The following is a 15,712-nucleotide window of genomic DNA, read 5'->3' as shown; positions in this document are numbered from 1 at the left end:
GGAGGGCTGGAAATAGCACACAAACATATGTCTGAATCTGCACACAAGATCCACATCAGGGCCATGCTACCAATCCTCCAAGAGTGCTATCTTATGCTCTCAGGCTGCCTTATGAGTACAAGATTTTCTTTTCACCTGGCCCATCTGCTTGTCTTGATAGACAGCTTTTATTACGGCCTTAACAGAACAAAAAGTGATTATGCTATTTTTCTGGATGTTTCTGGATGGAGAAGAACCAACCCTGAAAGCCTGCATGTAAGCCAAACACACAGTCCATAGGCCCTTTAAAACAATAACCCTTTTCCAAAACAAATTGCATCAGAAAAATAAGTATTTCTTTGAACAGTGTAGAAGAGAAAGCATGAAATCTTGGTTCTACTGATAATGTAAATTGTTTATAGCCACTGCATCACAGGCAGGATTTTACTACAGATACAAAGGGGTGGCTCTTCAGCCTAGGTTGAGTACAGTCATGGGGATAAGTAAATTATTTATTTTATTCTCACTACAGCAAGTTTCTACCAACTAAAAGTATTCCACCATGATGATATTATAGATGAAAAAATGATACACCATCAATTTAAGCTCTTCTCCATCTTGAGATTAAGTAGCTACAATTTTCAATTTACATGGCATATTAGTATTTGATTAATCTATTTCTTTAGGAAAGTATATGGAAGTGTAATATATTCTGCCACACAGAATAGATACATCATGCATCCATCTAAACAGGAGCCCTGATAATGCAGTGTTTTCATTGTTGTTATTGACACATCACTTGGAAGAAACTGCTCTCACCTTCAGGTAACTGCAGTATAGGCAAAATCCTCAGCCAAATGTTTTCCCCAGCAAGGGAAGCCAAAAAAAAAAAAATCTGACTTTTCAAATTTGTAATAGCTGGTCTATCTGCACACAACATTTCAACATTCCCTGACTGAAAATAGACTTTAAATTAACATCTATGAACTATCTTTGGGATCACTGGACAGCCTAGGCTGTAACATAATTGCTTCCCAGCTATAAACTGCAGAGAATATTGGGGCTCTGCCTCGTCCTCCCAGACCACATCAGCCCTCATGTTAACTGTACCAGGGTTACACAAGATTTATAGGGCTTGAATTAGTGCATTTGAGGTTTAATTAGAGCTCCATAAATTTTCAGCAGTTCTCATATGACACTGCCTCAGCCAGTGATCCTTGGTTTCCCCTGGATTCTGGGCAGAAGGTGGAAGACCAGGCTATAAAGGACAAGACAACCATTGGCTCTGTGTACAGCAGTTTTTACAAGCCAAACCATATCCCACTAGGGGTTTATCAAATCAAAAAATAGACTTCCTGCATGCCAAAATATGACCTCAAGAGGACAAAGCAAGTAAGTTCTCTACCAACAACATATCTATTCATTTCTGCTTGCAGGGAGGTGGAGGAAAGAGTGCAGCAAAAGAGCACTTCACATAAACAACAAGTCTTCAGAAGTTCTCTCCAGAGAAACTGGTAAGCATATGGGGCAGAAAAAGACCCAAAAAGCTATGCTGCTGTTGCCTTCAAATCAAAAAGTTCATATGAAAAATAACATATCTAGTTTCATGTTCAAAAATAAATCAGGGAAATAAAATTAATTCTATTTTTCTTTCCTTACTTTGAAACTGCCAATGGCCTTGCAGCAATGCTTCCCAGAAAGTTAGGTGTGTCCTTTACTCAGAATCCTGAAACAGCATTCTGGCCTAGAACATTAGCTCAATTTAAAGACACATTTTTACTAACAATCTGAATTATTTTCCCTGTACAAGTTCTCTTCTGTCAGAGGTAAACAGTAAAACTCGAAGTATTCCTCTCAGGTTATTACCTGGATAGCTGCTGCTGAGGATCTTGCCAATGCAGCATCTGTTTATATTTAGAGAGTGATTGGTTGTTTTGAAACTAGAACAACACATGCAGACATTCCAGTGACTTCTGCTTTGGAATGACCATTTCACATGGCACAGATCTACATTTGTTTCTACTGCTCACACAGCAGACTACTCCTTCAGAGCCTCCCAACAACATAAAAGTGGATTCAAAGGTTTTCTCCATGTGAAAGAAAAATTGTGTGCCACATATACAGAGCTTTTGCCTAGCCTGTTAGAGCATTCCATCTTTCAAAATTGCACACAACATCTTAGACTTGTTATTTAGAAGAAATAGTCCTGTAGAGTCTTACTCAGACCATATAGATGTGAAAAATTATCACATAACAAGAAGGGAAGGTAAAACACCTGGGAGGTATTATACAAAAGCAAGATAGTTAAAAATTTGAGCAGTCCTGGATCATTGGATTAATACTGTGGCCTGTTAGACTTCTCTTGAACAATATGCAATGTGAAAGAAAGCACAAAACTGCCAAAATGCATGCAAAGTGAGCAAGTTCTCCAAGAACAGCTCTAAGATTCAGTAGCAAATATATTTTATGCTTTATGTTCAAAAATCCAATGGACCAGACCTGTAGCTAACTGCAAAACATGCAGGTGACATCCTATTTCAAACTTAGAAATTATTTTTTTTCTACTAATTATGTAGTTTCATCCAGCTCATGCTTGATGGGCTTGATGAAAACAGGTAGAATAGGAATATTCACTGCCTCTCCTACTCCATTCTTCTTCCTAGACATTTCCCTTGTGTTAGTGCCTTCACCTTTCACTTTAAAACCAACATTTATGTCACATTGTCTGTGTGCAATTAATAATAATAATAGGCTGACTGCTTACTCATATCTAAACATTTTACATAAATTTCCAATCATTGGTGATTAGGTAGTAGATGTATAACATAATGACACGTGCTTAGTGGAAAATAAGAAAAGCAACACAAAAGAGTAAAAGAATTATTATCATATAGATGCAAAACTTTACAGTGAGAGTCACAAGCCAGAGTCAGGTGACAAAGTAATGCAAGGAGTAATAAAGCAGAATGTAGTGATACAAAACTATAGATTTCACACATATGCCAGAGTGGACCCACCGTCCTGGTTACAAGAATTGTGAGCTAAACTTTTCATATTTTCCTAAGTCCACTGGAGTAGGATCCTGGCTCCACAGCATGACTGGAGATAGCTGTGTATTATTTCAATAAAATGGGGTTCTTCCTTGTTCATATGCTTTCTGTATGTAGTCACATTAATAGTCCTTTTGAGAAAACCCTCCGGAAAATAATTAACTTTAATAGCTATTCTACAGCTAAAGCTGCACAACTGGGTGGCAAATATAACTGAGTTCTCTACAGCAAAGCTGGAGTCTTCAAAAGAATTATAAGGAAAAAGATTACAGGTTCAGCACTGCTTCTGGGGTAAAATGTATATTTGTGATAAATGTATCAAATCCCCTAAAAACTACACCCATTGAAACTTCATATTTAGGCTGATTTGCTTTCCAAATCTTATAGGCAGCACAGTTGTGTACAATCTTTAAACAAGTACAACCACAGAGAAATGCTGAGAGATTTAAGAGAAATAAAAGCATGATCAGCTAGCTTGTAATCTTCTTTTCTCTTATTCTCCTCCCTATAGCTGCATTAAATTGCCTGTTGAGAACAATAACATATTTGTGCTTTTATAGGTAGAATGATTTGTATTATGTAAAGATTGGGCTAACAGAGTAAAGATGCATTCAGACTGAGCTGGATTACATGCTGTTAATAATTTTCTGGATGCTCTAGGGGACCCATAATTCTGGAGGAATAGAGATTAGCATTTGAATATATACTTTGCAATTCATCTCAAAGCAGACTTTTTTATTTTAGTTTTTGTCATTTTTCTAGAGCCATACTAACCAGAAATCAAATCACTGAAAGCATTTGGAAGGACAAAGTATACCACAATCAAGTTTTCATCCCCCCACCTCCCCACCCACTTTAGAGTACACAGAAAATCTATCTTTTCACAACCCACATACCATTTCAATAGTCTTCTTTAGAAAGTCAGGCTACTTAAAGATAGGAACAGACTTGCAGTATTGTTCTATGCATGTTGAATAAATACAGGAACTCAACAAGCAAAACAGAATTCGCTGTTCTGAGTAAAAGCTCAAGCAACCTAGAAAGCTAGTTTTGTTGTGGGCTAGCTTCTCTTTCAGAAAGTAATGTAAAAATACATTATTCTAACAAAATTAGTAGAACACATCAAATTGCACAAAAATGCCCCTTAAAAATTATAGCACTCTTTTGTTATTAATAACTTCAGCATAGACAGGATTCCCATTTTGCTACTCTCATGAAACACTGAACTCTTTTGGCCACCATTTGCTGAACATTGAAATCCTTTGTAAATTGTGTATGTTTTTTCATGTCTATATTTTCATGATTTTTGAAGCACTTACTGCTTCTGAACAGTCTTAAAGTATATGACTTTCTAATAAACATATTCTCTGACAAACTTGACTGGGAAGCATGCTGGAGTGTTTTAATAAAATACTTTTTTTAGCACTATAGGGTTCACCTAGCAAGCACAATTCACTGGACAAAATATATTTTTCGTGACCTTTGCTCCTCAGTTATAATTAGTTGTCTGGTCCCAGTTGCTTACAGTGTAAACAAAGACTGATAAACCCCCATTGGCTGCACGTATTTATTACGTTACAACTCAGCTGCCAAATGTCTAACCGTTCTAATAAAAAACTATTTTCTAAGGTTTATGTTTTATTGCATGTGTGACTCCCTTATTGGTTAGCATTTTGGAGTTGTGGAAAAGGTTATGAATTTAGAAACTAACTGCATTCATATCATATTTAAAACTTAATGCTATTTTATTAAAGACATATGGGCCTCCAAAGTACACATATTAAATGTCATGTAAGAAAAGTAGCAGTTTAAATCATGGTCAAATTCATTTTTGACGTGACTCCTGAGGCTTCCCAAGATCTGAACTATTTCTTTGTAAATCTGGCAGTTTAACCACACTCATAAATCACTTTCAAAGCATATTATTTCTTAATTTTACTGCATTAGAGAGCATTTGGCCTACACAGTGAACTGTTTGTAACTGTTACATGAACAAAGTTGTATGTTTAGTCTTATAATGTGTGAAGAAAAAAAAAGGCTTAATTTCTCAGTCCTGAATTCACCTCTTATTTTAACTCAAATGATACATTTCCTAATGAAATTTAACAGAATAAGATACATGGCATGGTTTGCTGTACAGAAGTGAAAAAAACTTCATCTCCTGCTTCAAGCTCATAAGTTAGCATCACAGAGGCAACAGTAATTTAATCATTAAGTAAATATCCCACAGGTTTTTTATAAGAAAGAATGTCTAGGTTTTCAAGGTTTTCAAACCCCACCAAGGCTGAAAGAGAAATGAATCATCTTTGGGACAATGCACATGCCTTTACTAGGTTCCTTGACATTTAATACATTAGAACTGAAGCATACCTTATATACATTTGAAAATTAAATGCATATCCCTTAAGGACAGATTGCCTGCCCGCTAAAGCCCCAAGAAAACCTGCCTCTAAAACAGATCGTTCACAGAACAGGATTCAAAGTGATGCTGTTTTTGAAATGTGATTGACATTTTCCTTATTTAATTTTAGACACGTTTCTAATTACAGAGTTAATCGCAGTTTGTATGTTTTGCTATGAACATTTTTCTAGGATGAATAAGATAAATTAGGGCAATAGTTTACTGCAAAAATTTAGAATCTCAGTGATTCCTTCAAAGAGAACACTGCTCCTCAGTCACAAATATTTTTTAGTTTTTTATCCACACAACAAATCCCTGATTTTCCCCTGAAACACAGCTCCATAAACTAAGTCACCAATATTTTAGGCCAGGTCCATTGTCTGCAAGATGGGAAAAATTTAAAAATGTTATCATCAGTTAGAAGTCAGGAACTGGAACCAGAATTTGTAACTTCAATATGATTTTAAGGGAGCAGATGAACCTGTGCTTCATCCTTTTTCTTTCATAAAGGGAGCAGTTTTAGAAACTCATAAGTAAAAAGTTCAGGATTGCTTACAAAACAGCTCTTTGGCCTATATATTTCTGGTAAGGGTGGAGACAAGTGAAGAAATATTAGCCCTTCTCTGAAAACAAATTATTAATTTTTTTCCCCTGAAATAACTCATAAACCAGCTTTAAATTGGTCCTGTTCTTAGTCATTAATGAAGAGAGAATGACTGATATGCTTGAGCCTTTAGGAGATGACCTCATCACAGCCCTATCTGACTCTTGGACCACACTCTGGCTGAAGTTAGAGAAGGGAAGGATTATTTTTTGTAATGCTCTGGTGTTCTTGACCTGCCAATATTTCAAGCACACAACCTCTCTTTTAGCACGACAGGAAAGGAAGGATTCAGCTGCTTAAACACAAGTTTCTGCTGCTGTTTCTGTGCCTGGTGTCCCATGGTGGCTGCAAAAAAACTTACATCTCCTATTTAAGATACCTATCTGTGATCCCTACAGGGTTCTGCTGTATACTTTGGAGTATCTAAAATGGCACTAGGCTACTAATTTTTGGCATTTTTACTGTTTCCAAAGTGATTGGAAATATCAGGGCATTCATTTTACCTTTCCTTTAGTTCCTGTCCTCTCTGACCATCCGACTACAGCAACACTAAAAACCAAAAATCTAGCATTAATTTCATTATAGGATGCTATATGATGTACTTGCATCACATTTTATGTGATGAAGTAATGGTTCTTTAGTTGTTCCTTGCTGCAAGATACACTCCTGAGAAGGTCACAGCAACAAACCATCTTTGTCCTCACTGGCAGTGGCCCTTGTGACCATAACCCTCTAACAGCTGGGCAGCTTTTCATGGGTCAGTGAATCTGCAAAGCCAGGCCTTATCCTAACACAGCACACAAATACACTGCTGAGCCTGCTGTGAAAGCTATGGGACATCCAACCACAGTCAAAACAAACAATAAATATCAATTCAGCTGAGACAGTTCTTTCCGACTTGTAAACACGTACAAAATTCCAGGTAGACCCTATGGCAGTGATAGTGTGCCACTGGTTCTCTCTTTCAGAAATATGGCTGTGACAAACAGTTTCCAGAAAGAAAAAATATAACTGGACCTTTGTTTCATGGCTAAAAATTGGCATTTATTCTAACCATGAGAGTTAAGACTACTACTATTTCAATGGGAATAACTCACCAAAATGACAGAGTACATGTGGCATACTGTGTCTTAAGGAACATAAAGAATAGACAAAAGCTGGCCAAGAGTTTTACCAATGCCATATTAAATCAATATTTCTTTTTTTACAAAATTCAACATATGAACGACTCCTGTGTTTACCACTGGTATCATCTGATAATGAGATCCATTGCATTAGAAAAGAGAAGCTACAAGAAGCTCTGTTTGTACTCCAGCAGTGTTTCTATTTCCAGAAGAAAAAGAACAAAAAACTCCTTATAAAATAAACCTCTTGTCATATTGATCCATTAAGAATCTAAGACAATCGTGATCCTACTGTCTGATATCATGGTGTTACATTCTGCTGAATGGCATTTTATTAAACAGACTGTGTAGACAAAACAAAAGCCAACATCTAATTATTGAAGCTTCCATATATATGAACCCACAAATTAAAACTAAAAAACCAAACAGCAACAACAAAAATAAAACAAACAAAAAGCACAAGAAGAACACAAAAAAAACCCAAAAAAGCAAAAAAACCAGAAAAAGCAACAAACAAACAAACAAACCAAAAAAAACCAAACCAAAACCAACAAAAAAACCAACCCAGTGGTAATAAACAAGTTATCATAATAATTTCTTCAATTAAATGGAGGCATCAATTACATACAGTGCCTATTGTCATTCATCAGAGAATTTCCAAGTGCTTTACAATATTAAGTCCTACAAAGGGATCAGTTTGTTCACTACTACTGAAAGATACACTTTTCAGGTGCAAAGCAGCAGCTGGCTAACTAGCACACTGCAACATTACAGAACAGGTTAGGGCAGAAGGTGGAGAAGAATGCCTTAGTAAATGGAAAGTCTAGAGAAATCCATAGAGGAAGAATGTAATCACCTGCACTGGAATCAGGCCAGAGCTTCAGGAATAACACCCCTTCCTATCTGAAAAATGCACTGGGAGCATTAATGGCTAAAATGACATCGGCTATGACAATTATATACCTTTTTTTAAGGGAGTAATTTTAGGAGACATCACATTTTTCCTTCTGTATATTTAATAGCAATTAAGATACTGAAATGTAGTCCACAAAATATCCACCCAAAGAACATATGAGGATGTTTTTTTCAGAAATATCAATGTAAGAACCAACCAACACTAAAGAGTCTTTCTCCCTACCCTAATACACATATGACCCACAGGTGTCTATTCTTCCATCTTGACAGCCGGAATTACAGCAGGTTATGAACCAAACATGTTATGGACTTCTGCTTAAAATACCTAAACCTTCCAAAGATTAAAATGGATGACTGCAGGGCTGCTACAATGTCCTTGAAGTAAATATTATTTACTGCATCACAGTCTAGATTGGAGTCTTAAGTTTGTGTCCTTCTTTTGGTGTGTGAAATTTTGACATCTGACCATAAGAAACCCTGTTATGTGGAAGCTCTCTCAAAGAGGAATCTTATGAGCTAGCAGTTCACTGACACAATGATTCTTTACACTTCAGAAGCCCTTTACTCTGCATGTTCTTCAAACACTCTAAATTCATAAATCAAGATTGCTATACAATGGCAAAAAGAAAAAGGTTGTGAGCAATGCAGCTGTTGTCCAAAGTTTTATCTGTCTCCTTTTATTTACTTCTTAAAACCAGTCTCATTTTCCTAATTTAGGGAGAGAGTAAAAAACATCCATAAGATACATTGGCAAAAATGTTTTGCCTATATTCATGAAAGCAGGTAGAATATATCTATTCAAGAAAAGCATGATTCTTATTAAATAGTTTGGGACAAAAATTACTAAAATCATTCCTTATGCCTCATCTGACTTTAATGGAAGCATAAATCAGCCTTGGTCACTTTGATAAAGAGCTTTTCCTACGAGCCTAAACACAAGAATACTGCCAATGAAAAGCAGCACTGTAGATTTTCTCTCACCTTATTTCTTAAATGGTACTGCCTAAATATTTACTCTTCCTATCATAATAAAATAATCTTCTACCCTTCAAGTAACATTGTGGGCATGAATCACAGACATTTATTACATGGAATGCAGATATTAGACTTGCCTTTCTGCTTCAGTGTCTCCATCTTAGTTCCTTAGAGAACAAATGCTATGTCAGATTTCATAACTATAACTTGCAATGAAAATAATGCATCTGAGAGTAAAAAAATATTGAAAAATTCAAAACACCCATAGTGCCTTTTTTTGTTGTAGAGAGCTCACTTACAGCCAGTGGACAAGATGGTTTTGGTAAAGCTGCAAGGAAGCAGAATAACTCCATTTAATATTGTTACTTGGAAGCATAACTAAGGATACCTGTCAATGATTTGGCCCTATAAGCTACAAAACTGTTACTGGTGACCAAATGCCTTCTCTTTTCTTTCACCACCCTAAATAAAATAGATGAAAATGTTAACCATAAAAATACAGTAAGTCAAAAAAATACTTGCGGGGAAGAGGGTTTGAGAAATACTGGGAAATATATTTTATAAAAGCAAGTAGACTGATCCTGTATTAAATAATTAGATTTATATTTAAAGAGACTTTTGACAGTGTGTATCTATTTGTAGCAACACACTTAAATGGACATATCCACATTTTATCATCTAGATTAAATGATCATGAATACAGACCATTAAAATATGAAATTATGTACTTTGATCCACCATAATTTCATTTTATTTATAGTATATGCAATGTAAACGTGTAGTCTTAACATATTTTCTCAAATCACATTTGCTTTGCATCTCTAAGTTTGAAAAATGAAACAGTTGGAAGCACAATTCATAAACCTATAAACCAAAGAGGGGTACAGTTTTAAATAATTATGTCAAGAAATGACAACTGTACTCTTTGTAGAAGCACAGATGAATAATTACAAAGCTGGGACACAATTAAGCAATTTTGACTGTCGTATTCTTGAGCTGTCTTTCTGATGTGAAATGCTGTCATGCCCAGAAACACACTTCACACTGGACAGGCATCTTCCACTTTGAGCTACACTTATGCCAGTGAAATGAGGTCATGCTCTGGTCATTAAACAAGGCTTCCTCATCTGGCTCAATGCCTCTTACCCAGCCAGACTTCCCCAGTCTTTATTAAAAGCAGGCATGATACAATGCTCAATATTTTGACTAAAGAATATATAAACATAACAGAATAATGAAGTTTAGCTCACCTACATAGTGAGAAGGAATACTGTATTGTAACATTAAACTGTTTTCTAATAAATGATTGTACCTTTCCATAAGACAGTCATATCACAAACAGATGCATTTTCAACAAAGGATGAAATGAAGCAAAGCACAAGAAAGTGTAGTGTTCTGTTAAAAAACATAGGGAATAATGAAAGTTAAAAAAATTTATACAAAATAAAATATTTATGACTTAGTGATGACTGGTGATTGCTAGATACTTTCGCATTTGAGTAAACACAAGCTAGTCAGATGGAAATTTCTTGCTTTCATTCTCATTTTGTGTATTTTTTTCTTGGTGTGGTATTTTGCTCTCCCAAGTATTTCATGTCAAGTCTAAAATGAAAACAACTCCCCACATCACAGCCTCTTTAGATCATCAATCTGTCTTTTCTGCTGAATAAGCCACACCATCTCCTGCTTATCATAATGGAGAAAAAAGAGCAAACACGTAAGTTAGGATTTTTTGTTGGCTTGGCTTATTTAGGTTTGGGGTTTTTTTCCCAAAAAAGTAGGTCTGAAAGACCCACTGCTGTTACTAAATCTGGCAGAAGATTTAGTTGTGGCACCCACCAACATAAATATTAATCACTGCATCTCCTTTCCTGGTGAGCACAGGCTGACACAGTGCCTGCTGCTTTAGGTGAAAGGGAAAAGCCCTACACATTATTGGGATGTTCATCATGATCAAGGTCTTACATACCCCTATGTCAACTTATTATGGAGTTTTTCTGATGACCAATACTGGATATGCTGCAATCTTCCACTGAGTTTGGATCAAGGTGTAATCTCTAACTAGTTCCAGAAAGCTTAAAATATGTTACCAGTACCTGCCTATTAAATCTGGTTGAGGTTGGTCAAAATTATCAACAGCTATGTGGGAGTGGACTGATGAACAGGGAACACAAGATCCAGGAAGTGTGAAGGCTACAGAATAAAAACCCATTATGTATGCAATGTACAACACATGACAGAATTCAAAAGCACAGTTATTGTGCACATCATCTTTGTGATTTATGGAGGAATGCTGCTTGCTGTGGTCTTTGAGCAGAGCTGTCAATAGCTGTACACATACCTAGCTGCATCTCAAAGCATATATGCAGAGAAAATTCTCTGAGTCTTCTCAGACATGGAAAGAGTTTGCATGCATGTGTATTATAAGCATGAATATCCCAGGAAATAAGCACAAATTCAAAACAATTTGGAGTGCTTTATGATATCTGCATCAAATTTAATATTTATTTTAAATTACTTCTGTGATATGTATATAATATTGTATGATGAGGGTAATTTTGTAGCACCTTAAGAAGCATTAATTCATGCCATAAAAATAATTTACAATGATTTTGCCATCAGTAGTTTGTACTGAACCATTTATAAAGAAGAAAAAAACTCTTTAGTATAGCAATAACAACAGTAAATTGGAGCCTTCTGCAAATTTTCTGAAATAAATGTATGGTTTATCATAAGACTTAGTGGGTAAATAATTCAAAACTCTACAAAAGGTTCAATTGTAGATATAAAAGATAAAGATGTTATCCCTAAATTTGTTAAGTAATTTACCCTTAGCTATTGACTTTAAAAGAGTTTAATCCAGAAAAGTAACTTCAAATTTGAGACACCTCTTTTTCTCTTACATTATTAATTTGGATACAATTCACAGAGTAGACTCTCAAATGAAAGATCTGTTAGATAAATTTAAAAAAAAAACTTTAGCAGATCCAAAGTCTGATTAGATAAGGAGAATTGTGAAAGATGACATACATATGCTAACACAACTAATACAACTCAGCTGTTGCATTTGGCCAGATTCAAAGATGGTTTGCTGTGAATAGGATCTCCACCACAGCTTAAAAGTAAATTATTCCATACATTACATATATGAAGCTGAAATAACTAAAGGCAGTGGTAAACAATATATCAAAGCAATGTTTGTATCAGAACTGTTAACATTTTAGTAACTATAAATTAATCAGTCTGAATTAATTTGTAATGCCTGCAATTGTACACATGATAATTCATTTATCCAGCAACGCTGTTATGCTATGAAACAGTGCATTTCCATAGCCACTACATTATTATTCAGCATTATTGGAAATCTGCAATAAATTATTGATGGTATACTTTAGAGAAAAAGCAGCAAACAGAAAGCAAGTAGACTGAAAACTTGAGCAGAGTTTTAAGAAAGATCTGCTGTACTAAAGCACGCTGAGCACACCACAGATTGCTGTTATCAAGTATTGATCAACAATGGAAAAAGAAGGCAAAGTGGAGAATTCACATTCGCATTCTGATTGCTTCAGCAGGATGCCCAGAGTTGATGGAAGCTGCATTAAATGCTCAGATTGCTGAAACTGTCTCTCTGATGTTGTCAATGCTTATTAGCAGGACACCACATTAAGTAACATCATACAAAATTAGAATCAACTAATTCACTAAAAGCCAATAAACACCACAGGTGTGAGCTCTGCAATAGATGTTTGAGTTTAACATAGAAGGCAGGGGACAACTTGTCAGAAAAAATTGCATTCTTTCACAAAAGTATATCACACAGTTGTTACATTTCCTTGGACAGGGTAAAAATAATCTTTTAAGCTCAGTGACACATATTAGTTACTTTGCTATGTGAAACAGAGGTTGAAACCAGAAATTTGATAACATGGCACAGTCCATTAGACATGTATCTGTAAATTTCTACATTCAAACAAAGAAAAATTACTAAGGCTTTTGTCCCCCATCTGATCACATTTATTAATCATTTCATTTGAAAGGTTTCACCTCCTTTTTTACCTTAGCAAAAGATGCAGCCAGGCTGTTGGAGTTATTTAACAAGTGTTAATGAATCATATTATTGTTACCACTTTCATTTACTCTCCTACCTTAGGATCCTTGGGCTTCACCACTTTCATGAAGGCACCTCTTATCAAGGCTTCCTCTCTCTCCCTCCTGGTCACTTTTCGAGTATCGAGAAATTTCAGGTTTGTCAATTTGTGCAGGACAAAATATCTGACAGATATCAAAATACATACAGTTAAAATCCAGTAATGCAAAAAGACATACTCACAGACTCAATGACTAAAAATCTAACAGTCAAAAATAGCAACAGCCTTTTTTTCCCTTCTGTATTCACCTCTTCCATGCAATGTAGCTTATGTACAAAGTTATAATACTTACTTTAGTCTCTCAAATGAAGCCAAAAAGATTTAATACTGGTGGATCAAACACAATTATCACCATGGACGTGTATGTTCTCTCCGTATATTAGTGAAGCACAAAGCATACCAAGGAACAGAATAATTTGGAAATTATTTTGCATTGCCTGTTTGGGAAAAGGAATTTTGAGTGATACCAAAGATTCCTACCCACACTGCAGGAGAAAATCAGTCTGAGATATGGGAAATTGCCAGCTTCTCTGCAAGAATTTTTACCATTTGCCAACACTTCTTTGGATTTTTTAAATTTTATTTTCCCAAAAACACAATGATCAGCATTTGGAAGGAGAACTCCAAGTTGGTCCCACCAGAGAGACAAAGTGTCCTTTAGGCATACAGATCCCAGCTCAGCATTAAATGCAGAAGCACACAGGGAGAGATTAATGGGAAATACATTTTAAGAATTCCAGTTCTTATTAGGATTCATCAGTATTATATTCTATTTATCATTTCTACTCAAAGGAAAGCAGCTTTCTAGCCTCAGAAAAATACTACTGCCTTCTCACTTGTGGAGGGAGAGAACATGGCAGAGCAAAACCAAAGCAAGGCACGGCCATGGCAAATCCAAATATCTAACCACCTCAAGCACACAACATTTGCATTTAGTCAACCAAACACGAAGCAGACACTGCAAAGTGAGGGCAATATCAGACTTTTCCTGGCAGGGGGTAGAAAGGTGATGATGTTCCCCAGCCTAGCTGTTTTGCATAACCCCCAAGTCAGCCACAGAGCTCCTCATCATACTGATCCCTTCTGGCACTGGGAGGAGGAAATTAAAGAAATAGAAACCTCTGCATAATGTTTTGGGGAAAAAAACTTTTAAAAAAAAAAAAACCACACAAAAAGAAATGGTTTCAAAAGGTAAAAGTTTAACTTATGATATTGTTGTCAAAACCAGATAAACATATAAAAATTACTGCAATGCTCCCACTTCTAAAACCAAGCAAAATTTAATGATGCAAATACAGCTTTCCTTCAAGTACAACCATTACTCTGAAGCAACATCTTCATAAATTGTTAACAACTGAACTGACAATACTCAATTCTGAAATGCTCTGACAATTTAAATGTGAATCCTCAATCTGTGGCTCTCAATTGTATCAGCAGAAGAAACAGAGAGCGTTACTTCACAAAACAGAACATCTCCTAAGACCATTTTTTTAAACAACAGTTACAGACCTATGAGACAGACACATTCCCAGACTCATTCCAGCTTTCCTGGCTGCCCTTCCAGTCCTCCCTGGCATTTTGCTGGTCCTTATCTTTCACTGAAGGAGAAGCTATCCATCTTGCATTACTGGCAGAAAAGCTCTGATGACAACAGATTCTTTCAAACGAAGACATGTACAGAAGGAAACAATATGTCAAGAGCGAAGAAGAGTGAAGCTAAAAATGAGTAAAGACACCCACTAAGTGTAGGGTGAGAAAAGATGAATATTCAGGTGAAGAAAACATCGGTATTAGAAAATCAGCAAATGTTTAATGATGGAATGAAATATGCCATTGAAAAGCAGGCTGCAACAAAAATGACAACAGAATAAGACAGCACTGTCATCTATGCTGACTTTGGATCACAGCCCTAATGTCAGTCTCTCAATCATTTCAAAAGAGCTTAAAATTATAATAGCATTCCTTGATACAAATGTATTTTTGTATTTTTAAGCCATCCTGACTGCATTTCAAAAAACAGAATTAGCACTAGTACTTGTCAATTCCAGAAACAAAACCAAAAAACCCTACCCACACAAATTAAACAGCAAACTACTCCACAAGTCCCAGGTTCGGGACTGGTTCTATTTTTCAAACTTGCACTCCTTAAGCAGAGCAAATACTGAAAAGTAGGTACCATAAATATTATCCCACTGTTAGAAGGAAGGTATAAGTGCAATTAATTATTTTAAAAGGTGATTAAAAATACAACCTCATTTATTCATATTCTTTTTACTAAGTGTGGGATAAAAAGTATCTATGCTATTTGAAAATAATACAATACATTCACATTAAATGGCTGAAGAAAAACAGCAAGCTTCCTGGATACATTTTAGCTAGAAATATGAAGATGCAGCTTCAATCTAAATGTAACACAAGTTTGCCATAAAAAATACAGGAAAGGATTACCAAAGCCTGGGAATGAACACTCTACAATATCAATTCAACCCTTGTAAATTTAATCCAGGGTTATTTGT

General features: G+C 35.7%; 1 protein-coding gene across 3 annotated transcripts in view; it reads right to left on the bottom strand.

The window, feature by feature from the left end:
• LRMDA (leucine rich melanocyte differentiation associated) overlaps positions 1-15,712 on the bottom strand; it is a 644,658-nt gene that overhangs the window by 241,757 nt on the left and 387,189 nt on the right. For all 3 annotated transcript variants that reach the window (XM_033065664.1, XM_033065663.1, XM_033065665.1), the window contains one exon: positions 13,194-13,320. In XM_033065664.1, coding sequence (XP_032921555.1) covers positions 13,194-13,320 — 127 coding nt within the window. The remainder of the gene's footprint in view (positions 1-13,193; positions 13,321-15,712) is intronic.

The sequence above is a fragment of the Catharus ustulatus genome, chromosome 8, assembly GCF_009819885.2.
Source record: "Catharus ustulatus isolate bCatUst1 chromosome 8, bCatUst1.pri.v2, whole genome shotgun sequence".
Taxonomy (NCBI): domain Eukaryota; kingdom Metazoa; phylum Chordata; class Aves; order Passeriformes; family Turdidae; genus Catharus; species Catharus ustulatus.
Note: the sequence above shows the minus strand (reverse complement) of the source record. Positions and strands in the feature narration are given on the sequence as shown.